The 26,049-nt window shown below is 49.9% G+C and overlaps 2 protein-coding genes across 2 annotated transcripts; one reads left to right on the forward strand and one right to left on the reverse strand.

The window, feature by feature from the left end:
• The first annotated feature begins 1,800 nt into the window (after positions 1-1,800).
• LOC147226554 (progesterone receptor-like) lies at positions 1,801-12,870 on the forward strand. Its single transcript, XM_086160537.1, has 8 exons — positions 1,801-2,630; positions 4,435-4,586; positions 5,569-5,685; positions 7,669-7,947; positions 8,337-8,481; positions 11,127-11,257; positions 11,329-11,480; positions 11,577-12,870. The coding sequence occupies exons 1-8, from the start codon at positions 1,999-2,001 to the stop codon at positions 11,733-11,735; spliced, it is 1,767 nt and encodes a 588-aa protein (XP_086016663.1). The 5' UTR covers positions 1,801-1,998; the 3' UTR covers positions 11,736-12,870.
• A 530-nt stretch (positions 12,871-13,400) lies between these two features.
• Positions 13,401-24,954, reverse strand: ophn1 (oligophrenin 1). Its single transcript, XM_086160741.1, has 24 exons — positions 24,583-24,954; positions 23,999-24,094; positions 23,294-23,355; positions 23,072-23,143; positions 22,340-22,441; positions 22,154-22,264; positions 21,979-22,083; positions 21,223-21,352; positions 21,044-21,144; positions 20,442-20,533; positions 19,453-19,531; positions 18,484-18,517; positions 18,342-18,404; positions 16,892-16,966; positions 16,131-16,215; positions 15,964-16,022; positions 15,725-15,830; positions 15,478-15,637; positions 15,067-15,214; positions 14,498-14,773; positions 14,221-14,380; positions 14,082-14,132; positions 13,866-13,917; positions 13,401-13,775 (listed from the first exon to the last, which is right to left on the reverse strand). Exons 1-24 carry the CDS (start codon positions 24,734-24,736, stop codon positions 13,764-13,766), a joined length of 2,385 nt encoding a protein of 794 aa, XP_086016867.1. The 5' UTR covers positions 24,737-24,954; the 3' UTR covers positions 13,401-13,763.
• Between the last annotated feature and the right edge of the window lie 1,095 nt (positions 24,955-26,049).

The raw sequence follows: 26,049 nt of genomic DNA on the forward strand, positions 1-26,049 counted from the left end.
AAACCCATCCTAAAGGACTGAACGTGATGAACGGGGATGGGGTTCCCATGGTAACAGAGCTGTTTCTTCTCTCGCGCTGCTTTTCTGTAAATATGACGGCGTCGTTTGACACCCGGGACTACGGCGCAAGTTATTACTCCTCTATTACTATGTAATAACACCTAATACTTCCATGCCCCTCTATTACCATGTAATAACAAATACTGCCATACTCCTCTATGGCTATGTAATAACACCCATGATGTCATACTCCTATTACTATGTCATAAGACGACTACCATTCTTTTATTACTATGTAATAAGACGACTACCATTCTTTTATTACTATGCAATAAGACTACTACCATTGTCCTATGTAATAAGCACAATAGTTTATTACTTTTTATTACTTTATTACCATTACTTTATTAATGTTTATTACTATGTAATAAGGACTTCATACTCCTTTATTACTATGTAATAACCAGTCGATACTCTATTACTATGTAATCGCATTGAGGACATTCATTCTTTTCAATAATGACACAAAACAACACTAATTTTTCTTTTATTATTATTATTCAACTGTTAATTAATTAGTTAGTAGCTGTTTTGGGTCAGACCAGGTCAAAAGTCAGGGCTGGTCGTCTCCGATGGAGACGTTCTGGTGTGATGTTCTAAACAGGAGAAGCTTTGCAGGAGCTGGACATCCATTGCATCAGCAGCCAACCCAGGTGGGTTCCTGTTAACCCCTCAGACCCGGTGGATCTCCAGGTTCTCCGTGGAGGAGGAACCAAACCTGCACCGCCTAAAATAAATGTCCCATCCTGGACCGTTCTGGATCTGAAGATCCGCGGAGCTCCGGGAGGTTCCTCGAGTTCCCCCTCGGACCCCCGACCTCCACCCTTGGGTGTTCCTCCACCCTTATCTTCTCCTCCTCCATCCGGATGGAGGTCGAGGTTCAGCTGGGCCTCTCAGCCAGAAGGTCCCCGGTCAGGGTCCCACAGGGTTCCTTCCTGTCCTCCCCGTATCTGCGTGGGGTTCCTCAGGGTTCTCCACGTTCCTCTTCAGTCCAAACGGGAGGTTCACGGAGACCCTGCATAGTCCGGACGTGCACTGGGTTGGAGGTCTCTATGAGGTCCTGAGGGCTCTGGAGGTTCAGGTCCACCACCTTCCCTCCTCTGAGGTCCTCTGGCCTGCAGGTGTTCTGAGTCTCCAGTCAGCACAGCTGAAGCCAATCAGAGCTGAGGTTTCAAAGGTGGACGGAAAACGCCGCGGCAGATCTGAAGATCTGACCGTCACGTGGACCTGGTTCTCCTCCTGCTCCGGGAAGTAAAGTTTGTTTCCTTCTACTCTTCCACCTGTGGACACCTTCTCCAGGGACCTGGACCTCCACACGCTACCTAAGTACCAGCTACATCTGCTTGGTTGTCACTTCTGGTTCTTCTCTGACATGGAGGTGAGATGTTTGAGGAGAGTTTCTGTGGAAGCTTCCAGTTCTGTGGGTTCTTGGTGATGATTCCAGGATGTTTTTTGGGTTCTGTGGAAATATCTAGTGGGTTCTGCAGGAGGTTTGTCTTCTGTGGAAACTCTGTGGGCTCTTTGTGATTACTGGTACTCCAGGATGTGTGTGTGTGTGTGTGTGTGTACCCAGAAACTTCTGCGTGTTTGTTTTCATAGCGACGAGTCACGTGACTCCCGCGCTGATTGACAGCAGGTTTGCAGTGGAAGGTGCGCGCGTGCCCCCATGCGTGTGGGGGCACGCACGCACGCACAAACGCACGATCCACGTGGCACACCTCTTAATGATGAGCGCGCGCGACCGTCTCTCCCGCGCATGCCCGCGAGCTCCAGGTGCCCACCGAGCTGCTCACGCGTATTCTTCCGGTCCTCTTCCGGTCCCCCCCCCCGTCTCTCCGGCGGGACCAGTGCCTCCTGACGCCTCCGGAGGAACCGGGAGAAGTTGCGTCCGGTCCGGCGCGCACGTCCGCCTCCACGCACGTCTCGTCCACCTCCGGCATGGACAGGATCCAGAGCAGCCGCGGAGCCGCGGACGCGCCGCCGGAACCGGAGGACGGTCGCTGGTGCGCGTCCGAGCAGCCCGGAGGCTCGACGGCACTCCGGTGCGCCGTCGCGTACGCGGACGTGCACGCGGAGGCGTCCATTTCGGACGCGGCGCGTGAGCTGTGCCGCGCCGTGTCCGTGTCGCTGGGACTCGCGCCAGATGGGTGCGAGCCGGAGCCCGCGGCCGGCGATTACGCGGCCGCGGGGCGCACGCGCCGGCGCGTGGAGCCCGAGGCGCGTGCGCGCGGGCGCGAGCAGCTGCTCCGCGTGTTCCGCGGGTCAGAGTCGCCGCCGTGCGCGTCCGACCTTCCGCCGGACACGTATGTGACGCGCGCCGCGGCGCACGGCGCGTTCGGGGTCAGCGTAAAGTCCGAGGACGGGACGCCCGCCTACGCCGTGCACGCGCAGCCGTGGGGCCCCTCGCCTTGCGGGGACGCGCACGGCGCGCCCGCGACCTTCGTCGGCAGCCCGTTCCAGGGGGCGCGCCCGGAGCCGTGGCTCCCGGCGGGCGGCGCGCACGGATCCGACCCCGCCCGCGTCAAGACGGAGGTCGGGGTCTGGATGGACGGAAGCCACGGAGAGCCCAGGTCAGGACCCCTCTGTGTGCGTGTGAGCGTGCGTGTGAGCGAGGTCATGGCTTCTTGTGCACATCTTGACCTCCGACCCGACCAAAGTGTGTGTGCGCGCATAGACGCGCGGGATATTTGTGTATGATATACAAACACAAATATTTGTGTGTGCGTGTGTATATGTAAATTGGTTTTTGCGTGTGTGTGTGTGTGTGTGTATACACAAACTCGTATGTATGAATTTGTGTGTATGTGTGTGAATATACATACACCCATGCACACATATACACATGCACACATAAGAACAAATTTACAATATAAATTGGTGTGTGTGCATGTGTGTATATATATATATATATATTAATATGTATATATGTGTGTGTATATTTGTAAATATACATGTGTGCATGCATGTGTGTGTGTATGTCTGTGTGTTTGTGTGTGTGTGTGTATATGTGTGTATATATACGTGTGTGTATATGTGGTATATGTGTATATTGAATATACGTGTGTGTGTGTGCGTGTGAGCGCATGCGCGCGTGTGTTTGTGTGTATGTATATATGAATATGTATATATGTGTGTGTGTATATGTGTAAATATTCGTGTGCATGTATGTATGTATGTGTGTGTGTGTGTGTGTGTGTGCATATATGTATGTGCGTGTGTGTATATATATATTCTCCGTTTGGGTTTTCAAAGCTTCTCAAAGTTTTCAATCCAAAATGTGTGTGTGTGTGTGTATATGTGTATAGATATTAATATATATGTAAATATGTATATATTTGTGTATAAGTATCTATATACGTGTGTGTGTGTGTGGAAATGTGCATATATAACAGGTGTGTGTGTTTGTGTATATATATGTTCTCCGTTTGGGTTGTCAAAGGGTCTGTCTTGGATTGAGTTTTCAATCCAAAGTGTGTGTGTGTGTGTGTGTGTGTGTGTGTGTGTGTGTGTGTGTGTGTGTGTGTGTGTGTGTGTGTGTGACAACCCTGTCTGACAGCTGGGTCTGGGATGGATGGACCTGGAACAAACCAGCAATGGTTGACCTGCTGGGGTTTGTACCAGGTGATGTGAACGGGTAGCTTCCTTCATGCTCTCCACCTTCTCCTGGCCTCCTCAGTAACAGGGAAGTTCTGTCCGGTCAGGCGGACAGAAGCATTGATCTCCAATAATCTTTCATCCTCGTATCGATCTGATGGAGATGTCACAGGATGAAAAAGCTAGATGTTTGTAGAAGTCTTCAAACATCTTTTGGAGCTGAAACCACCTGAGTCATTCCAGAAGGTCAGAGGTCAAAATGACCCTTTCCCCGTAAACGTCTGATCGGTGTCTGTGAGGGGCGACCTATTGATCGGAGAGTTATTGATTGGAGGTTGGGGTTCTGCATGACCGATTAAATACCCAGTCCTGAATCAAGACATTTCCGTCCCGTGGCCTCGATTTTAGTGGAAGACACTAAATAAAATGAAAAAAATAAATGAAGCGAAGCCCCAAAAAAAATAAAATTAACCCAAATCTAATCTAAATATTTCCATGAAATAATATAAAATAATCAAATATTAAATACAGTTTTGTGATTTTTCTCAGCTTTTCACAGTAGAAGCGTTGAAAGTGGTGAAGTGTCCAGGGGACAGGGAGCAGATCTAGGCTGGAGGAGGCCGGAGGAGCCGGTTGGCTTCTTTATTTAGTCTGAGTCCTCGTAACTGCAACTTCAGACCTTATCAGAGCTGCTGGTCCTCAGCCGGCGTTTAGTCTGGACCTTCTCCAAGGCTGCAGACCCCCCACGCAGCTGTTTGATCACTTCCTGCTCCCCCCCAGGTTGGAGGCCACCAGGGATCACATGTTCCCCATGGAGTTCTTCTTCCCCCCCCAGCGGTCCTGCCTGATCTGCTCGGACGAGGCGTCCGGCTGCCACTACGGAGCTCTGACCTGCGGGAGCTGCAAGGTGTTCTTCAAGAGAGCTGCGGAAGGTACGGAACCGACCCGGTCCTGGTCCTGGGTCTGTTCAATCCTGGTCCATCAGAACCTGTTCTGTGGGAGGGGGTCTGATGTCTGGGACCTCACCTGAGCAACAACCAGGGAACACTTTAAACTACACCAGGGTGACGGTTCTACGCTGACTGTAGAATTTACTGTGTGTGGGTATATATATATATATATATATATATATACTTTTAAGTCGCTTTGGATAAAAGCTTCTGCCGAATGACTAATGTAATATATATATATATATATATGTTTGTGTGTGTGTGTGTGTACATATATGTGTATATATATATATATATATATATGTGTGTGTGTGTGTGTGTGTGTGTGTGTATATGTATGTATGTATATATATGAGTATATATATGTATATATGTGTGTGTATATATATGTATGTATATACGTGTGTGTGTGTGTATATATATATATAGATAGATAGATGTGTGTGTGTGTGTGTGTGTGTGTGTATATGTCTGTGTAGATATGTAGATGTATATGTGTCTCTCTCTTTATATATATATATATTAGATAGATGTGTGTGCTTGTGTGGTGTATATATATATGTGTGTTTGTATGTATATGTGTGTGTGTATATATACTCGTTATATCTAATATGTATAACATACAATCTATATGTACAATGCATAGTATAGTTGTATAATATATAGGGTATAAAATGAATATAGATGGAAAATATATTTAAATTGACATAGTCTATGTGGTCCTTCTTCATGTGAGGCCGGTGTGGGGAGGGCTTAGAACCAGAAGCAGAACCTTCACAGTTCTGTGATGGATCTGGTCCAGGGCTCCATGTCGGACCAACCCAGGGGTTCTGCTCCTCAGCTCAGTCTGGGTGTCTCTTCCTGGACCCAGTCCCAGGTTTTGATCCCGGACCCTTTAGGGTTCTGGTCCTGGTTCTGCGTGGAGTGCGGAGGTCGCGCACTGACTGTCTGTCGCCCCCTGCAGGCAGACAAAAGTACCTCTGTGCCAGCAAGAACGACTGCACCATTGACAAGCTGCGCAGGAAGAACTGCCCTTCCTGCCGCCTCAGGAAGTGCTTCCAGGTCGGCATGACTCTCGGAGGTAAGACAGCGCTAACCAGGACGACGCCTTAACTAGGACGACCTATTAACTAGCACAGCTCCTTAACCAGGATGCCCCCTCAACCAGGAGTGCTTCATGACCCCTGATCTACCTTGTTGACCCCCGTCTGTCCCTTTAACTCCAGTAGGCCTAGTTAGTCCTGAGCCTCCTGTTAGTCCCCTTGCTGTCTTGTTATTGCGTTCTAGTTAGTCCTATCTGGTTGCTCCCCTCTGGTTAGTCCTGTCTGGTTAATCTTCTCTGGTGACCCCCTTTCTGGTTAGTCCCTTCTTGTTAGTCTTGTCAGATAAGACCTCTCTGGTTAGCCTTATCTGATTAGTCCCATCTGGTAAGTCCCCTCTGGTTATTCTTGTTTGACTAGATTCATCTGGTTAGTCCCCTCTGGTTATTGTTCAACTAGATTCATCTGGTTAATCCCCTCTGGTTATTCTTGTTTGACTAGATTCATCTGGTTAGTCCCCTCCTACCTTGCCCTATCTTGTTGACCCTGTCAGGTGGGTCTGGTCAGGTCAGTCACCTGAGGTTGGTCCTGGTTGTCAGTAGGTGTTGAGGAGGGTGGAGGTCCCTGAGTTGTTCCTCCTCCATCTGCAGGATCCATCAGGCATCTTGTGGCGCCGTTTATCTCCTTCCTGTCAGCTGGAGACGCTCCTCTCCTCCTCTTCCTCCTCCTCTTCCTCTCTGCCACCAGTGGTGGTCTAATTCTTCACCCCCTCCATTTTCTCCTTCTGTGGAGGTGAAAATGGAGCCGGCGACACAAAGGCGACAGGCGGCGGCTGAATTAAAGCGGCAGCCATGACGGTAATGTGTGCGGCGGTCGCCGTGGCGCCTGGCGCCAGGAAATGCGATCTAATGCTGTGATTGTGGCTAAAAGGGACTCGTCTTCTCAAAGAGCCTCCACTTATCTTCTCATCAGAGGAGGCGGGAATCAGGCCGGCAGCTCACCGCACATTTACCCAAATTACCTGGCAGGTACACCTTCTCCACCCCCCCGCTCCTCCTCATCACCTCCAGCTCATTCCTCTCACTGCGTCTTCTAAGACTGGCTGGTAGAAGAGGCAGGGGTTCTCCTGGTTCTCCTGGGTTCTCACGGTGGAACCCTCCCAGGGAACAGAGTGAAAGTGGTCACCTTTCATACAGGAGCTCAGATGTTGCTCACACCTGAGGCCGCTTCTTCTCAGCGGTCCACCAACCCAGGAGGGGGGGAAGAGTGTGTGTGGACAGTGTGTGAAGTGTGAAAGCTGTGTGTGTGTGTGTGTGTGTGTGTGTGTGAGCAGTGTGTGTTGGAAGCAGGGTTCTTAGGGGGAGTTTCCAGCTGCTGTTCCTCAGTTCAAAGTCCAGAGCGTTACTCTGATAGAACCCCCTAGAACCGAGGTGGACCCCCCACCACCACCACCACCTCCTCCTCAGCTGGAGGATGAAGATCCTCAGGTTGGTTTAACCCAAAATGTTTACTCTGCAAAGATCAGCCTCCTCCTCCTCAGGTTCTGCTACCAGGAATGTGTGTGTGAACTTTAAAGATCAGACCTTAATACCAGATGTTTGCTGTTGGATCAGGAGATGAAGCGGAGGAGGAGGAGGCTGAGGAGGAGGAAGTCATGGAGATGGAGGACACTGGGTTCTTTGTCTCCTTTTCTGTTGAGCTTTAGAAGGTTCTCTTCGGATTGGAACGATCCAACAACCCTGAAGCTGGTGGAACATTAGCCAGAGCGAGAACATCCACAAAGATGTAGAACCTGGGACCTCTTGGAACCTCAACCGCTTCCTGATGCTGGGTTTGGGTTCTTGGTGAAGTTATCGTTCTAGAACATCCAGCAGGTGGAACATGAGAACAACCGGAACATCTGAGGTGGAAGGTCCACCGTCAGGGTGGCTCCACGGTCTCGGCCACTCAGCAGCAGGCTTGTTCTTTTGAGGTTCTTGGAACCCCAGCAGATCAGCCTCTTGTATCTTCTCTCCTGTCCACAGCTCGGAAGCTGAAGAAGATAGGACAGCCCAAGAACCCTGGGGAGGACTGCCTGGCCCAGAGCCCGGTGGAGGCGGTGCAGAACATCTCCCCGAAGTCCGGCTTGACCTTCAACTCGCAGATGTTCTTCCTGAACGTCCTGGAGGCCATCGAGCCGGAGGTGGTGAATGCCGGACATGACCACGGCCAGCCGGACTCAGCTGCCGGCCTGCTCAGCAGCCTCAATGAGCTCGGGGAGCGGCAGCTCGTCAAGGTGGTCAAGTGGGCCAAAGGCCTTCCAGGTGGGTTCTCCACGAGTGTCTCAGGATGCTCTGAGCTGGAAGGGTCCTGGTTCTGATGATGGTGGTGGCCTTGTCTAGTTCAACGTGAGGAAGGTGTTTACCTTCACTCTGCTGGTAAAGTATGGGAATGTTCTCGTGTTCTTTGGTTCCGTTCCATGGACGGGTTGTTCAGCCAAACACCCTCTGCTGGTCCAGTAAAACCTTCTAGAATCTGGTTCTGAGGCTCATCAGGACACCAGAGGTTAAGATCTGTGGTCCTAGAATGGAACCCTGAGGAACCCCGGAGGTCATATTTCCATTGAGGAACCCAAGAACCGCTTAGAACTGTTGTTTGTTTGCGTCACCATGGAAACCTCAGGGTCCATTCACCCTCCCCCGCTCTTCTCCAGGTTTCAGGAACCTCCACATGGATGACCAGATGACCATCATCCAACAGTCCTGGATGAGTGTGATGGTGTTTGCCCTGGGATGGCGTTCCTACAAGAACGTAAACGGCAGGATGCTCTACTTCGCCCCCGACCTGGTCTTCAATGAGTAAGTGGACCCTTCTGTTGGCCGGGGATGTTCTCCCCAGCCAGAGGGCAACCTGGAACACGTGGAGACCCTCCATGGCTCTGACATTCTGCTATGTAGAACCCCCGGATGTCCTTAGAATCCCACCTCCGTCCTGGGAGCTGAGTTGAGGAACGTCCAGGGTAAGAACAGGAGGAGGAACCTGATGAGGAACCTGAGGAGGAACCGCAGAGATAAGAAGAACACAGCCATACTAAAATAGTACTCATAGTAGTACTAATATACTGCTACTACTACCTGCAGAAATAATACTAACAATAACGACTACTACTACAAATGCTTATAATAATTGTAGTAGTAATTGGTACTGTGTGAGGAAGTCTGGAGTGGCAGAGAAGTACGTTTGACTGGTGCAGGACATGTATGCTAGCTGTGAGACAGTGGTGCGGTATGCTGTCAGTGTAACAGAAGTTCAAGGTGGAGGTGGGACTCCACCAGCTCTGAGTCGGCTTTCTTGTTTGCGGTGGTGATGGACAAGCTGACAGATGAGGTTAGACAGGAATCTCCATCGACCATGATATTTGCAGATGACATTGTGATCTGGAGTGAGAGCAGAGAACGGGTGGAGGAACATCTAGAGAGGTGGAGGTATGTTCCGGAAAGGAGAGGAATGAAGGTTCATCGCGGCAAGACAGACTTAATGTGTGTGAATGGGAGGAACTCGAGTGGAACGGTGAGGCTACAGGGAGTGGAGATCAAGAAGTTGGAGGATTTTAGGTACTTGGGGTCAACAAAGATGATGTTGAGGTTCTCTTTGGGAGTGATGAGGATGGATAGGATCAGCAATGAGTCAGTTAGAGGAACAGCACATGTAAGATGTTTTGGACATAGACAGTTGGGTCATGTACAGAGGAAGGATCGTCCAGGGAGTCCACAGATGATCCTTGAACCCATTTGTGTTCAGCATAAGCAAACATCTGCGGAGAAGGTCCAGACAGGAAGTAGTTTCCCGCAGACCAAGTGCTGCGGTGGGTATTTCCATGAATCTCAGTCCGCCTGTCAGCTGCTGGAGCAGGGAGTCCATTAGAGGCCGCTTTGTCTGACACTCCTCACCGTCCTCGAACGCAGCAGCACCGCCGTGATTATGCAAAGCAGCCGCGCAGACGCTGACAAGGGATCACACACACACACACACACACACACACACGGAGCGGTGTCCTCCTGTAAATGAGACCGCTATTAGAAGGAACGGTGAACGGCAAGAGTAAAGGGGCCTCCTCGGCCAATCATCTGCCGTCCTCCAGATGAGGAGGGTTCAGAAACAACAACCTCCAGGCCTCCTTGTTCTCGCTGCACTGAAACGAGTAGAGCGTTGCCACGGCAACCGCGATTTCACCTGTTCGATTCAGGGGAGTTTATTTACTATTTTTCTCGCGTTATTTTTATGTCTGATTTTAAAAAGGGAATTTACTGTCTTGTCATTTTTGGATTTCTCTTTTTTTTTTACTGCTTTTATGGTCATTGGTAATTGGTTTCTTACTAAATTTATGGTTGTTTTCGGGAAATATCTTCGAAGATTTCACTGGTAATTAGTTTAAAAATTGTCCGGGATCTTTTTAATATGTATCTACATTTTTGTTTTCTAAGTATTTCACTTTTTCACTATTGTTTGTTTTATTTTTGAATTTTAAAGAGTCTTCTATTTTAATCTGTTTCACTTAATTTCTTGTTATAATTAATCTTTGTTCTATTCAAATATTAAAATGTTATGTTCTCAGTTGATTTTAATTTTATTTTAAAATTCTGTAAGTTTCTTTGAATATTTTATTACTTATGTTTGAAGTTTTAATTTACTTTTCTATTTTTAGGTATTTTTTATTAGTTTTTAGCATTTTATTTTAGTATTTTTCATTCACTTGTTTTTATAAGCTTACTATTTCCTGTTTTTAACCTTAATTGCAGTTTTTTTCAATCAAGGTATTTGAATTTTTACTGAGTTTTTTATGGAATTAGGTTGCTCTATTGCATTTCACTTGATTTTTAATCTATTCAGTGTTGTTATTTCATAGTTTCATTGTACTTCATATTTATTAAGTATTCTATTTTACCTGATTTTCTTGAAGTGTTTTATTTCATTACATCATGAAAATGTTTTAACTCATTTTTTAAATTTTATTTTTTAAGTTTAACTTACTTTAATTTTTGTCTACAATTACTTTAATTTGTCACGTGATTCTCATTTTCAAAGTTGAAATTTTAGCGTTTTCCTTTGCGTCTCCCTTTCCTCCCTCCGCTGACCTTCTGTGACCCCGAAAACCCTGAAAAATCTTTTCTTAGAAAATTTACAATGAAATTCATTTTGCAAATTTGGAAATATTTTGGGATCGGAAAGGAGCTGTTGGGGCTTTGGTTGCCATAGAAACAGTGGGCTACGTTCCATCACTCCAGCAACAATTGGCTCACAACGAAATTCTCCGGAGGAACCATCAGAACACTCGAGGAACCACCAGGGAACCATCAGGCTCGGCCGTTCCTTCCCGGTTCTCCTTTCGCAGGAAATTCTCGCTGGTTCCGAACCCGGTTCCCTCATCACCGCTAACAGATGTTAGCATGGCTGTGGAAGCCCTCCTGACCTCTGACCCCCACCCCCCTCGCTGTGTCCTCAGGCAGCGCATGCACGTGTCCACCATGTACGAGCATTGCGTCCGGATGAGGCACATCTCCCAGGAGTTCCTGCTCCTGCAGATCACTCAGGAGGAGTTCCTCTGCATGAAGGCCCTGCTGCTCTTCAGCATCAGTAAGTCCTCCAGGAGCAGAACCGGAGCCTGCTCAGAACCTGCTCAGAATCCGCCTCGTGTCTGCCAACAGTCCCGGTGGAAGGCCTGAAGAGCCAGACGTTCTTCGACGAGCTGCGTCGGACCTACATCGACGAGCTGAAACGGCTCCTCAGCCACCGGATCTCCAGCAGCTGCTCCCAGAGGTTCTACCAGCTCACCCGCCTCCTGGACTCCCTGCAGATGGTGAGATGGTTCCCGCCCGCCTGACGACTTTTGCTTCCCGAGCCGGATTCCACAGGCGTCCTCTGTGAAAACGTTTGCGTGTCTCCTGCCTTTCAGACGGTGAAGAAGCTCCACCAGTTCACCTTCGACCTGTTCCTGCAGGCCCAGACCTTCCACACCAAGGTCAGCTTCCCGGAGATGATCGGAGAAATCATCTCCGTCCACGTGCCAAAGATCCTGGCAGGTTTGGCCAAACCCATCCTGTTCCACCAGTAAACCTGGAAACAGGCTCCAAGTATCTCCTGCTCCGGCATTTGGAGACCTGTTCCTCTGAGCCTTGGCGGGTTCTGCAAGTCTTCGTCACAGGAGACGAGCAGAACCTGCTCCTCAAGACCTTCGTTTCACAGGAAGGTCCACACAATCTCTTCTAAACAAGAACCTGAGGAACTCAAACAGGAGAACGTGTTTTACTTCTCATTCGATTCAACAAACTTTTATAAAAAAATTTTTTCCCTGTTTACATGGTCCAGGTTCTCCAGGTCCACGCTCTCTAAGTCCACCTGGACATCTTTGACCTGGTTCTGAGGATGTAGAACCTTTGGACCTGCGGTTCTTTGAGGAACCCTTCTCTTCTCCAGCCTCAGATCTTTCATATCTGATTCACTGATTGACTTTTCCTTGATAATGTGAAGGTTCTTCTTCCTGGTCCACGTTTGTTTGGATTTCTCAGAAGAGAAAATCCAGTCTTGGACTTTTAAACCTTGGAGATCCACCAGCATGAGGTTCCTCCTGAATCCAAACCCTGAGCTCCTTTTCCTGTGGTCGTGCATGAACTCTGTGAAGGACCTTCTGCATGAATCTTTTCTCTGTGACGTCTGAGGTTCTACGTGGACCCGGTTCCACGGCGGGGGGGTTGGGGGTGGGGCCAGTGTTCGTGGTGTGGAACCGTGATGTGATTCGCTGTTGTTCTTCTGATCCCTTGGTCTCCACGCTCCTGCTGATGATTGGTCGACGACCGATGAGGCTCCTCGCCAATCTCGACGTTCTCGTCCAAATTCTGTCCAACTTGACGTCCCGTCAGCTAGTTGGTGAGCAACACCAGCCTGGGAGGCCACCTAAGGTCACTGATGTCATTGTGGTGTCATTGGACCAGGACCTGAGTGATGTCTCACACACACACACACACACAGTCTTCTTCAATCTGGTTCTTCATGTGTTTCCCATTAATGTTCTTGTTGCTCCTCTCTGGACCTCTTACAGATCTCCTCTGGACCTTGGTGTACATCTATCTGGAGTTGTTGTACTTGCCGGTACTGTCCGAGCACTGAATCCGGAGTGTGTGTTGATCTGAATCTTCTGTACTTTTTCACTGAGATCTTTCTACAAACCTGAACCTCCATCTGCTTTTCAAAACCCCAATAAACACTGCAAGACTACACCGTGTGTGTGTGAGAAACTGGATGACTTAAGACAGGAGAGGTGTGTGTGGGTCTTTATGAGAAAACCAGATGACTTAGACAGAATTTGGTGTGTGTGTGTGTGTGAGAGAGAGCGAAAGCCAGATGAAAGTGGGATGTGATGGAGGAACCCTGGAATGTGGTGGGAGGAACCTCCTCCGGGAGGAAAGGTGAAAGGGTTTAAAGAGTACAGGAAGGGTCAGGGGAAGAAGTTAGGGAAGGGTTAAGGGGAGGTTATGGAACTCAGGAGAAGTAAAGGTCAAGTTAAGGAAGAGCTAAGGGGGGTTTAAGTGTCCTCCGATCCTCACCTGGGGTCATGTAACCCAGGTGGACCTCCTCCAGACCCGGGTCCTGAGTCTGGTCTGGTTCTGATGGGTGAGACGGAGTCTGTGCGGAGTCCACAACCCAGCCCAGGCCACCACATCGTTACGGCAACAGAGAACCAGAAGTGAATTTGGACTACAGAGAATGTTCCAGAGCCTCAGTGAGAACAAGTATCCTTTATTGAGGTGAGAAAGGAGCACATGTAGAACATGGAACCGACACACAGGTAACCGTGGCCTCCAGCAGGGAACCTGCTTGTAACTCTGGACCTCTGGGTCCACCTCTGACCTCCACTGACTCAGGGCTGTTACACCGGGAGCAACCACAGCTAGTTAGGACAGTTACGAAACAGCACCAAACGATGTCAGACAAAGTAAAGACGTTAATAAGATTAGCCTGCAGGAGAGAAGAATAAAGTCCGACTCCAGGCCTGAAGCATCCCACCGTCATGTTCCTTTGACGACAACACGGCAGCAGGTTCTCCACCTGGGTCTGTCCATCCACAGCCAGCTAGCGAAGTCCATTAGCCCGGGTTCTAGAGGGGAACCAAACCGTGAATAGTCTAATGCTTATTACAACATTATTACAGCACTATTACAATGTTATTATGTTACAGTGTTCTTACCAGCTCCTTCTTTACATTGGTCCCTGAAGAAGAGGACGGGGAGGAAGGTGGACTAGAATAGAGGACAGTTAGAAGAAGAACCTTTAGAATGTGAGGATGACAGGAAAGTCGTATGAACAGAGAAAGCGGTACTTGTATGCCTGGTACTCGGAGCTTCCTGTTCCTGTGCTGTTAACTGGCTGGCAAAGCTCATAAAGTTCACTAAGAGCGACTCACCTGCCCATTTGTTTGGAGGCGTTTTCAAAGAACTTGGTTTTGGAGGCGACACTGAGGAGAAAGCAGACGAGCAAAGTCTAAGAGCGCAGTGGAACAGGGAACCCAAACCCCAGGGCAGAGACGAAGCCATTAGGCCTACTAGGACGTGGCTGCAGCAGCATCACCAAGCGGGTTCTGGTTCTGACTCTGGTTCTGGTTCTTGGTGAGGGGCGGGCCTCTGCAGGGGGGGTCCGGGGGTCTGACCGGAGGTCTGCAGAGGGGTTTCTCTGGAGGCCTGGTTCTGGTCACACCGTCCGGGTCTGAGGGGGAACCAGGGTGCAGGAGTGGCGTGGAGTGGGCAGTAAAGGGTTAATACCCGCCCTGACACTTGAGTTCTGGTAAAAGGGGCGGAGCCACAGCGGTGGCGCCAAACAAACCTTCTTTGCTGGCCGGCGCCCCCTTCAACGCCACTCTTCGGTTCTGGAAGGATGGGACCCGGGTCACACAAACCCCTGGGTCGCCATTGGAAATGGAGGTGTCCATCTTTGTGCTGTCGGACTCCGGGGGTCTGTCCGGGGGGAGTGGAGGTCTGGGGAGCAGCGCTTGTCTGGGAGGAGGTTCTCGCGGAACGAGAGGCCTGGTTCTCTGCAGGGGCACCGGGTTCGCAGACACCTCGGGGTCGGGACCAGAACCGGCACTGTCCTTCTGACCATCTGTTAGAATGACACCACACGTTCATGGAGAGTTCTAAGGGCTACAACACAGGTCCGCCTCGAACTATCTTCAGAATCTCTAGTTCTCTGGACTAGAGTGTTAATGAGGTGGAGGGGCAGGAGAAGACCCTGACTGTCACCTTGTTAGCAGACAAAGGAAAAAGGACCTCTTTAGCGAGGGTTAAGAGGTGGAGTCAAGTGGTGAGGAAGGAGGTGATAGAGGTGATGGAGGTCCAAACAATCATGAAGGGACTCCATACTCTGGACTGTCTGGTTCTCCTGCCGGAACTCACTCTCAGAGTGCTGCAGAGTTCCCGGCTCCAGAGGCTGATGGAGGCGCGCCGGCCTCTTGGAGATGGTGATTGGCTGCCGCGTCCTGGGGGCGACCCGGGGGGGCGGAGCTGGGGGGGCGGAGCTCTCCTCGGGCCTGTGACCGAAGACCTGCAAGGGACGTAGGAGAACATCTGAGAGGGAAAGACATTTGAAGTATCTCCCGTCTCCAGAGGCACATTAAACCACAAACATGCTTGGCTATAATCAGATAGCTAGCATAGCTTAGCATCACCAGGGCCCAGGTGTTTACTGGAGATGATTCCGACACCAGGAAGTGAAGAAATGAAGATCCAGATGAAGAGGACAATTTGTACACAAAGTACTGAGCTGGAGAAACTTAGATGTTCTCACGGTTCCCGGAGGAGACGTACCTTTTCGTGCCCCTCGATCAGGATCTCCACCACGATGTTCTGGAACTTGATGTCCAGCATGGCCGCCACCGTCTCTTCCCTGGCCCTCATCAGGGTGGGGCCGAAGATCACCGCCATGTTGGAGGGGGTCATCCGGTTCTCCTCGCTGCGCCCGCAGACGCTGTCGGGAGGAACACTGGCGGGCTCAGCACCTCCTGGAGAACCAAGGACCATCCAGGACAGGCGGACCATCACAGAAGATACTCACATGACCAAGTGTTTGATCAGCATCTCCAGCATCTCGCGGTTCTTCTCTGGCAGCTTGTAGGTCAACAGGTGGATTGCACTCAGACGGAAGTCCAGACTGTCTGACTCTGAGCAGAGGACATTGTGGAGGAGAAGCAGACCAAGGTCCTCAAGGAGCTCATCGGTACAACTGGTCAGGAGGCCAAGCCAACGCACACACACACACACACACACACACACACACACACGGGTTGGTCTTACTCGCAGCGGCCATCAGGTCTCCATGGAGGTTGTGGGTCATCAGAGGTTCAGACAAACTCCTGAAGGAGGACACACATCATCAACAGGATGTTGACACACACACACACACACACACACACACACACATATATACGCTCACGCACACACACACACACACACACACACACCTTAGGTAAAACTTGAGGGCGCTCGTGATGGTCTTTACGTCCCAGTCGCCGCAGTGAAGGTCCACGTCTCCAGGGTTTGAGGGATCTGAGGGAACGGAGCAGAACCAGCAGGAGGGTTTGAGATTCTCCAGTTTCCTGAAAACATCTCCTGACGTTGTGAGGAGGTTCTTCTCCTCCATGGGCGATGGACCTCTCACCCTGTGGATGGGGACGTGAACCTCTGTGAGAACATCTAGCTCAATGAAGGAGATAAACACCTTTAGAAACCAGAGCTGGGCTGAAGGACCAGACCATCATCAACAACCATCCAATAACTTATCCAGGTTCTAAATCAGGTTCCTCTAGAAAGATCTCAGACCGGACGGGGTCCACCTCCAAGGAGAACCCATGGAGGTTCTCCTCGGAAGCGGGGCTGCAGTTATTGATCAAATGAATCAATTCATTGATCAGATAAGAAATGAATTTCAAGAGCACCAGAACATCTTCCAGGACCTGCTGACGTTTGGGAAATGTTTTCCTGGAGGTCTTCCGATGGATCAGATCCAATCCGATCGGTCTGATCAATCCAAAGCCGGGTTCCATCATCAAATGATTCAGACATTAAATTATTATGTAATAAAAGCCTTTTTTAACAAAACTTCCCAGGGTTCTGCAGGCTCCTGCAGGCTGCTGGTCCAGAAGGTGTGAAGAGGAGGAGGAGGAGAAGGTGGCTAACAGGTCTAAGGCGTCCCCTGCATTCCATCTGATGATGGCGTTCTTACCAAAGAAGGCATTCAGGAGCTTCTGGACTTGGATGTTGCTGCCGACGGTCCTGTAGACGCCCTCCTGGGAGACTCCTGGGGGGAGGAGAGGTACTTAAAGTAGGAGGCCCATCAGCAGACCAGGGATGAGGAGGTCCACCGCACCTCCACGACACCTCCATGCATTCTCTTTAACTCCTCTGTAACTTCCATATATTGCATTGACTCCAATATCATCTGTGTTGTCAATAACTTCATCTTTATCATCATTTACAGGGTCGTCCGTGTCTATAGCTTCATCTATAACAGGGGTCATGAACCTTTTTGACTGGGAGAGCCATAAAATGCAAATGTTTCTTGATATGTTTCATCAAGAGCCATATAGTATTTTTAACGCACAAAAAATGAAATATGTCTTACTTTTAGTGCGACCTCATGGATTTGCTCAAAGTGCTGCTTTATATTTGACCGTTTCATCCATGCAATTTTATCATAGCATATTACTGGAATGCACGGAAATCATCGTCTTTTTTTTTTTCTTTTTCGCCATCTTTTCCGTTACGAGGGTTGATGCGGATAAAGTAGTTGGCTGTTTGATAAAATTAATTTCTTCACCTTTACAATGACCCGGACGTGCTCGGAAGCCAATGGTTCCCGACCCGACCGACGGCTGACCCGTGAAATTTATCTTCAAAACTAATTTCTGTTTACTTTAAAATGACACAGTATTATGAGGAAATCTTCTTCTTCTTTCGGCTTTTCCCTTTAAAGGTCGCCACAGCGAATCAACTTTCTCCATCTAACCCTAAAATTATTATGAAGAAATATCACAAGTATTTTAAAATCAGTTCCAAACTGATTTTTTTCTTTTTCAACTCAAAATTGTCTGGGAGCCATATGGCTTCACCATAAGAGCCATATATGGCTCGCGAGCCAAAGGTTCCTGACCCCTGATCTATAACATCAATTCTAACATAATCATCTATAACACCGTCGATTCCTTCATCTATAGCATCATTTATTTAGTTGTCTACATCATCTGTGACACTTTAACATGACATTGTTTGTAATTTCATCTGCAATGTCAACAACTTCTTGGATAACATCATTGATAACTTCATCAACAATGCAGTTTATAACATTGTCTATAGCATTATGTATTACAAGCTTTGACGTTGTCTATAACTTCATCTTGATAATTATTTACATTGTCATCTATACCTTCTATAACTTCTATAACATCTATTATTTCATCTATAACTCTGTTCATAACATAATCTATGGCAGTCTATAACATCATTTATAATGCTGTGTACAATATCATCCACAAGTCTAGAGCTTCAGCTGTGACATCATTAATAATTTAATCTATAAAGTTGTGGATACCTTCGTCTATAACTTCATCTAACCCATCATTAAACCTGTCAGTAGGATCAGGACCAGCGTCGCCTCCTGCTGGACCAACACCTACCTGAGGTCTCCACCAGGTTGATGCACTTCCTCACGAACTTGAAGCCCACCTCATTCAGCTCCACTGTGGGGAGGGGGGAGTCCGTCAGTGTGTGTGTGTATGTGTGTGTGTGTGTGTGTGTGAGGAAGGAGGCGGGGCTTACTGTCGGCCTGCTTGTGAATCGGGGAGTGATAGATCTAAAAGACAGGGAGGAGAGGATGATTGACAGCTGGCACGTCTGGGCTAAGCCCCGCCCCCCCCGGACAGTCTCTGCAAATAAGCTCCGCCCCCTCCCGCCTGCGAACGGCGCTTCCCCCTAACTGGAGGAGGGAACGAAGACAGAGTGTCGGCGAGGTATCGGGAAGCCAAATTTCCCACGGCGGGGCCGTGTCAGCGAACGCCTCGCCTCGGAGACAGGACCTTGACGTGCTGGAGGATCTCTGAACGTTCTCTGCAGGGTGTCAGGGAACGGAGCGTTCCCCGCCAGGTGCAGGGCGGCGGAGCGCCAGGAAGACCAAGGTCCTGGAGGAAGGCGGCGCCTTCAAGGTTGAAGCCAATGGAAAAACATGTTTCCCATCGAGGATGGGGAAACCGAAGGCCAGTCATCAATAAGTGACCCCTCGGCTACGGCAGCCTCTCCGAAATCCCAGCGTCAGCGAAGGCAGCCGACGTAGCCGGGTAGCCGACGGCAGAGGCCAAACAGGAAGTGACATCATGCAGAGCGGACACCAACTTCCTGTGGGTCTTTTTAAAAACGACGAGTGTCGACTTTCTGACACACAAACGTAGGCGGCTCACAGTAACCCCGGATTTACCTCGGTAATCCCAGATTTTTCTAAATCGTTTCAAATTTCTTGTAATCATCCCAGAATTTTCGAATGAATCCCCAATTTCTATGGGTAATCACAAGTAATCCCCGATTTCTCACAATAATCCCAGATTTCTCCAAACACGCATGTCTCCCAGATTCCACACGATGTGGAGTCCAAACAGGAAGTGACCCACGCCTCCACAGGAAGTTGGATTAAAAGTCAGTTGTGATTGAGTGACGGGGGGGGGGGGTTAACGGATCAAACAGCCTCAGCATCTGGTTATTGATCGCGACGTGGTTGCCGTGGAGACGCGGACTCACGGGCTCCTTGCCGTCCATGGCCTCCATCCACAGCTTCCTGTCGGCCTCCGACAGGGCCTGGAACGTGACGGGGGCGTTTCTATGGAAACAGGAACCCACGCCATCAAGAGGAAACAGACACTTGAATTATTCCGTCTGAGAACTTCACCTCCAACCATCCGCCGCTCTCGGAGGCTGGATGGAGGACAACAAAAGGCTGTTAATTAAACCCCGGGTGGGAGACAGGACGGAGCGGTGGGAACCTGAGGAACCCGAGGAACCCGACCTGCTGCCAAGAACCGGGGCTCCGAGGTTCCGCGATCAATTGTTAAGTGGACCTGCTGCCGCTTTGGCAGCTCCACTTGGAGCTCCTCAGCCTGCCAACAGAGGCAGACGCCGGGACTACAACTATGGCTCCAGTCACTGGACTCCAGGGTTCAGACCTGTCGGGACGGAGAACGTTTATGACGTCTACACGCAAGATATAATCACTTCATCTCCGTTGGGGGTGCAGAGGAGGAAGGTTCAAGTGTTCTTATTCTCAGGAACCAACACCTGGGATGTTGGACCTGGAGCTCCAACCCCCGCTTTCCCCTGGTATCTCGACCAGGCTGAACCCTGAGGTCATCTTTTGCTGATTTTTAGGTTCTTGTTGGTTGGACTGACTCCAAATCTAATATCAGGCAGGTTGAGGACACTGTGTCCTCCTTCACCCGTCTCCTGACACCTTATGTTCTTGTTCAACTCTCTCCCTTGTTACTCAAACAGCCTGCTGATGTTCTCCATCCACAAAAGTCTGGAGCTTCTCCCGTCTGTGAGCAGCTCATCACACTACCGGGTACTGAGAGAAACCAAGAGGAACCAAGAGGAACCCAGAGGAACCGGTCAACTCCCCTGCCGCTCCACCCTCCTTGGGTGTAGCTCGGTGGATGTAATGGTTGTGGTGTTGGCGGAAGTGATGGAGGATGTGCTGGAGGTGATGGTGGCGGTGATGTTGCGTGTGTGTTCACCTTTCACTGATCTCCACATCGAAACAGAAGCGTTTGTCAATGGACTCTGTCTTGCGACGGATGCAGGACTTCAGGGTGAGGGTGGTGACCCCCTGTGGGGATGGAGGTCAGGGTGAAGGAGGACATGGGTGAAGGAGGGTGGAGGTGAGGGAGATGTTTCTCACTATTTGTTGAAACTCTCTCGCAAACATCGACTACTCACAGTAATCACAGAACTCTCACAATCGCCGCATTTCTCACAATAATCCCAGATTTTTCTATATAACAGATTCCACACATATTCCCAATTTTCTCACAGTAATCCTGTATTTCTCTAAATAATCCCGGATTTCTCTTAAAAACCCAGATTTTTCACAATAATCCATTAATAATTCCAGATTTCTTGCTATAAATAGCTTTTATTAAAATCAGCCCAAATTCATTGCATTACATGGCTTTTTCAAATAATCCAAGACTTTACTATAAAATCCCAAATTTCTCGCAATAATCCCAAACTGCTAACAACAATCCCCAACTTCTCAAAATAATCCCAAATGTCCCCAGATTTCTCCCTGTCACCCCAAATTTATTGAAATAATCCCAAGTGTCCCCGGGTTCTGCACCTGCTTGGTAGCTGGTTTCTGCTCGCAGGGGACCAGGAGCAGCTTCCGGCCCTCCTTGTGGTACCGGCAGTAGTACTTCACCCAGGAGACACCCAGGGCTCCTGTGGGGGGGGGGGCAGGATGGACCATGAGAGGGGGTGCAGGGGTCAAAGGTCATGGGGTCGGGGTGGGCAACTCACTTTTTTCCTGGCAGTACAGGTAACCCTCCATGGGCAGGAGGTTCTGCATCTTACTGATCTGTGACGGGTGCTTCATCCTCTTCATCAGATCCTCCATCTCCTCCTGCGTGCTCTCGTAGTGGTTCCTCGTCTGCGGGAACCAGATTCCATAATTCAGACGGAGTTTTGAGGAGCTTTCATCATCACCCCTGCATCTTCATCAACACTAAATATGTCATGGGTGGGGGGGTTCCTCGGGGACGGACGGCTAGGAGAACTGGAACCTGGAACCCGAGCGAGGAGCCCTCAGCAGGTCTGATTAATTCAGAGCTCTCCAAGCCGCTGTGAAATATTGAGGTCCTTCCTGGACCACAATCAAATGGCTTCCGCTTCCAAATCCCCATCGGTCATCCAGGTTCCGCTCCACGTTCCACGTTCCACATTTCGCCCCCCGGCGTTCCGCCATCCCGGTGCTTCTTTAATTCCCCCTTGGATCGATTTGACAAAGGCCTTCAGGAGGAACTCGAGTGTTTAGATGACGATGGGAACCTTGGCTCCTCCAAGGTCACAGCGCCCTCTGCCAGCAGGAAGAGGAGGCGCCGGCCCACAATGCCTTCAGGGACCCGACACAAACCACAGGTCCCTGAAAGCGTCATGTTCCAATTGTTGTTCTCAGAGATGTTTCCTGCAACCGGCTTTCAGAGCTTCCGAGTGGACACGGGTCTCACATTTTAAAGGCACCGTGATGCAGTGGGACTACCCTGGCGGTGGCCTTACGTTCTGCAGGCTGAGCTGCAGCTCCTTCTTGTAGGGCATGAAGTCCTGCGTCATCTCCACCGTCAGGTTGTTGAGCGTCAGGATGCTGTGGAGGAACGCCAACACCTGCCGAGAAGCGACGTGCAATCACACAACCACCAGACCGCCATCGCCCGACATCGCTTGCCGTACTCACCGGCTCCACCACGTCGAACTTCTTGCGGTCCTGGACCTGGTGGATCTGGTAGACGTACTCCACCGACGCCTCATAGAAGTTGATGCGCTCCCGGCCCACAATCTCATCGGCCTGCAGAGGGACACGACTTCATCACCCCCAAACTCGCCACCCCCCCCCGTCACTCCACGGGAAAAGTTGTCCCACCTCCTGTAGCTGACTCTCCTTCCTCTTAGCGGAGAGGTTCAGGTGTTTGTCCAGCTGGGAGTAGTACTTCTCGCTCTCTTTCTCAAACTTCTTCTTCTTCTCCTGCAGGGAGGACACCATCATTACATGGAGGAGGAGGAAGTACTTTCTGCCGCCGAAGACATCTCCACCATACTTCACCCCAGGGGTAATGAAGTTCTGGCCACAGAACCATTTTTTCCACAACTCAGACGAGGAACTGACGAAAACTACCTTCCCCTTTTTCTTCTGTCTCTTTGTTCTCTACGGTTCCTCTTCCTGATCCTGGAACCACGTTCCTTCCCTGGGACAGGGCGGTACCTTCCAGCGCTCCCCCTCTGGGAGACCTCTTGGTAACTTCTGGTTTCTTTCAGCACTTTTCCCCAAATCAGTCTGATAGAGCGGTTTCCCAATAAATTCCACATTTTCAGGAATAAAAGTGATCCCAGAACCTGATCCATCAGCTCCTGGACCACCCTGGACCACCCTGGACCACCCTGGACCATCCTGGACCAGTGCCCGATAGAGGACAGCGTGGAGCCCAGCACCAAAGTCAGGGCTGCTCTTTGTGTTGCCGACATCATCTCCATTATTATTGAACAAGGGTGCAGAATACCCCCCCCCACACACACACACACACACTTGCACATGCATGCACAAACACACACACACACACACACACACACATAAAGAAGAGGGAAGGGACACACTCACTTTAGTGACTCCGATCTGCTCCTTCCTGAACTTCTCCAGAGGCTTGATGAGGAGGTCTGAAGCATTCTCTACCTGGATGAAGAACATTCAACAGAACTTCAATACCAATACACACACACACACACACCCACACTCAGAGTAAACATTCAACTGGTAGACACCCCCCGACACACACACACTAGAGCAGGATGCAGAGTCAGCGTGGAGGAAGCTGATTCTCACCAACATCATCCGGTCATGCTCCACTTCCTGCAGGAGGCCTGCAAACTCCTGGAAGGACTGGGCTGAGGAGGAGCAGGGGAGGCAGGAAGCAGAGACGATCAGACCTGATAGCTCGCTGTCCGATTCTGCAGAACTTCTCCGAAGCCCGACCATCAACAGGTCCGAGCGGATGGAATGAATATAGACCTTCTCAGCGATACAGTTGGACTTCGGTGATTAACCTGACAAACCAGATAGACTGGCTCTGTGCTGAAAACACCCTCCGAGGGCATGCTACTGGGTACGACTGGTAGTATACTACTGGTGACTACACAACACTACTAGGTAGACCAGTACTTGGTAGTACACTACTGGGTAAACTACACTACTGGGTACTACAACACTGGGTGCTATATTACTAGGTAGTACAGTACTGGGAAGTATAGTGCTAAGTGGTAGAGTACTGGCTAATAGAGTACTGAGTAATACAGTGCTGGGTAGCAGAGTACTGGGTACTTTAGTGCTGGATGGTAGAGTACCACTGCGTAATACAGTACTGGATAGTAGAGTACTGGGTAGCACTGTGCTCAGCAGCGCAGTAGTGAGATGTGCAGTTCTGAGAAGGCGAGTACTGGACGCGTTTGTCTAATATCGAGAACTGAGATACCGCAGTAATAATTGCGCTCTCCTGCAGAGGAACCCGGTTCTGGTTCCGGTTCCACGTACCAATGTTCAACTCATCGTCGGTCAGGGAGTCGCCGATGAAGTCAAACTGGAAAGTGGCGAGCGTCTGGGAGAACTTCTGCACGGCCATGGAGTAATCTGCAAGGCAAGGGGCAATCCGGGGTTACTGGACCATCACTACACGGACCTTGTTTTGATGGTTCTGGTTCCACCGCACCCACTGGGTCCACAAGGGACTCTGAACCCAGCCGGATCTTCGGCGCGCTAACCCGCCCTATGTCATGAAGACAATGACAGCTTGTGTTTCCAGGGGGATGTGGGCTGGAATGGAAACACACACACACACACACACACACACACACACACGGAATTCCTAAAACAATAACATGGACAGGGTCAACAAAGAGCTCGCCACGTCACGTGACACCACCCAGTCGCTCTCTTTCACACACACACACACACACACACACACACACACACACACACTACATCTGCTGCAGATGGTGTTTGCAGATGGTCTGGTGGGGGTGCAGAGACCCCGGCTCCTCCCCTCCCACCGAACCCTCTCAGACCCCCCACGCCCCACCCCGGAGCCCACGTCCACACGGAACCCCGCGAGATGTGACCTCTGATGGCGGAGATGACGCTGTTCCCGTCCTTGATGAGCTCCTTGAGGAACTTGCCGCTCCTCTCCAGCTCCTGCTCGTAACACTTCAGGGTGTCCCGGAAGTCGGGGCTGTCCTGGTAGCACGCGCTGAACTCCAGCGGCGGGTGTCCCATCGTCACGGGCACGCGGACTCACGCACGCAAAGAGAACCCACCCACCCCCCTCTGCACCGTCCTCTCGCGTGCAAGGCGGGAAACGGTTGCGGTTCCGGTCCGGTCCGATTCGGTCCCCCCCTCCCCCTGCGTGATCCGGCTCCGCTCCGACTCTTCGCGGCGTCGCGGTCCGCCAGCTTCCCGCATCGGCCGCGTCCCGTTCTGGACGGGCTCCGCCAATCACCGCCCGGGGCGCTTCCGGGTTGGTGACGTCACCGGGGAGCCGGCCAAAGCCCCTGATTGGTAGGAGAGGCCGGGTTCGAGCGGACAGCGGAACCGGAAGAGACTCGGGCCGGGAGGACACGCCCACTACGCTCTTAAAGGGGCCGCAGCACCGCGACAGGACGGAGGAGGGATGGATGGATGGATGGATGGATGGATGGATGGATGGATGGATAGATGAAAAAAAAACTGTGCAATATTTCATTTCACTGTGCAATATTCAGAACTGTGCAATATTTCATTTCATAACAGCTACACTACAATTTTTCCTTTTATCATACTATTGTGCACTCCTTACCTCACTTGTTACTAAGACACTTATAGTTTTATCACTTGTTTACTAGGACACTTTATAGTTTCACTGAGACACTTTATAGTTTATTTTTATTTCTAATTCTGCCTTTTTCTTTTTATTATTCATTACTGTTATATTTTCTGTAACTCTGGCACAACAGTTTCCTTCAGGATTAATAAAGTTGTTCTTATCTTATCTTATCTTATCTTATCTTATCTTATCTTATCTTATCTTATCTTATCTTATGGATGGATGGATAGATGGATGGATGGATGAAATGTACTCAGTAATCAAATCAGACCGGAACAGTGGGAAGTCTCTGTGCAGCAGCTCCTGCCCTCTGAGAACAGTCCAGTGTCAATCTACGCCAGCCTTGTCATTTATTTTCTGTTAAAACACTGGAAAACACCCCCCACACTCTCCGCCACAACTATAAATAGTATAATTGGTCTATAAAATTGCTATACGTACACCCCTGCACAATATTGTATCATTATTAAGTCGTTATCCTTTGTAAGTTGCCTCGGACAAAAGCGTCTACCAAATGACTGTAGTGTAATGTAATGTTATTAACATTCTTCTTCTCCTTTCGTCTTTTCCCTTCAGGGGCTGCTACAGCGAATCAACTTTCTCCATCTAACCCTATCCTCCATATCCTCCCCTCTCACACCAACTACCTTCATATCCTCTCTCACTACGTCCATAAATCTTCTCTGCTCTTCCTTTTAAACCTCCAATTCCAGCATCCGTCTACCAA

Source organism: Fistularia commersonii, chromosome 15, assembly GCF_037954325.1.
Source record: "Fistularia commersonii isolate RoL2024-O1a breed Wild chromosome 15, RoL_Fcom_v1.0, whole genome shotgun sequence".
Classification (NCBI taxonomy): Eukaryota; Metazoa; Chordata; class Actinopteri; order Syngnathiformes; family Fistulariidae; genus Fistularia; species Fistularia commersonii.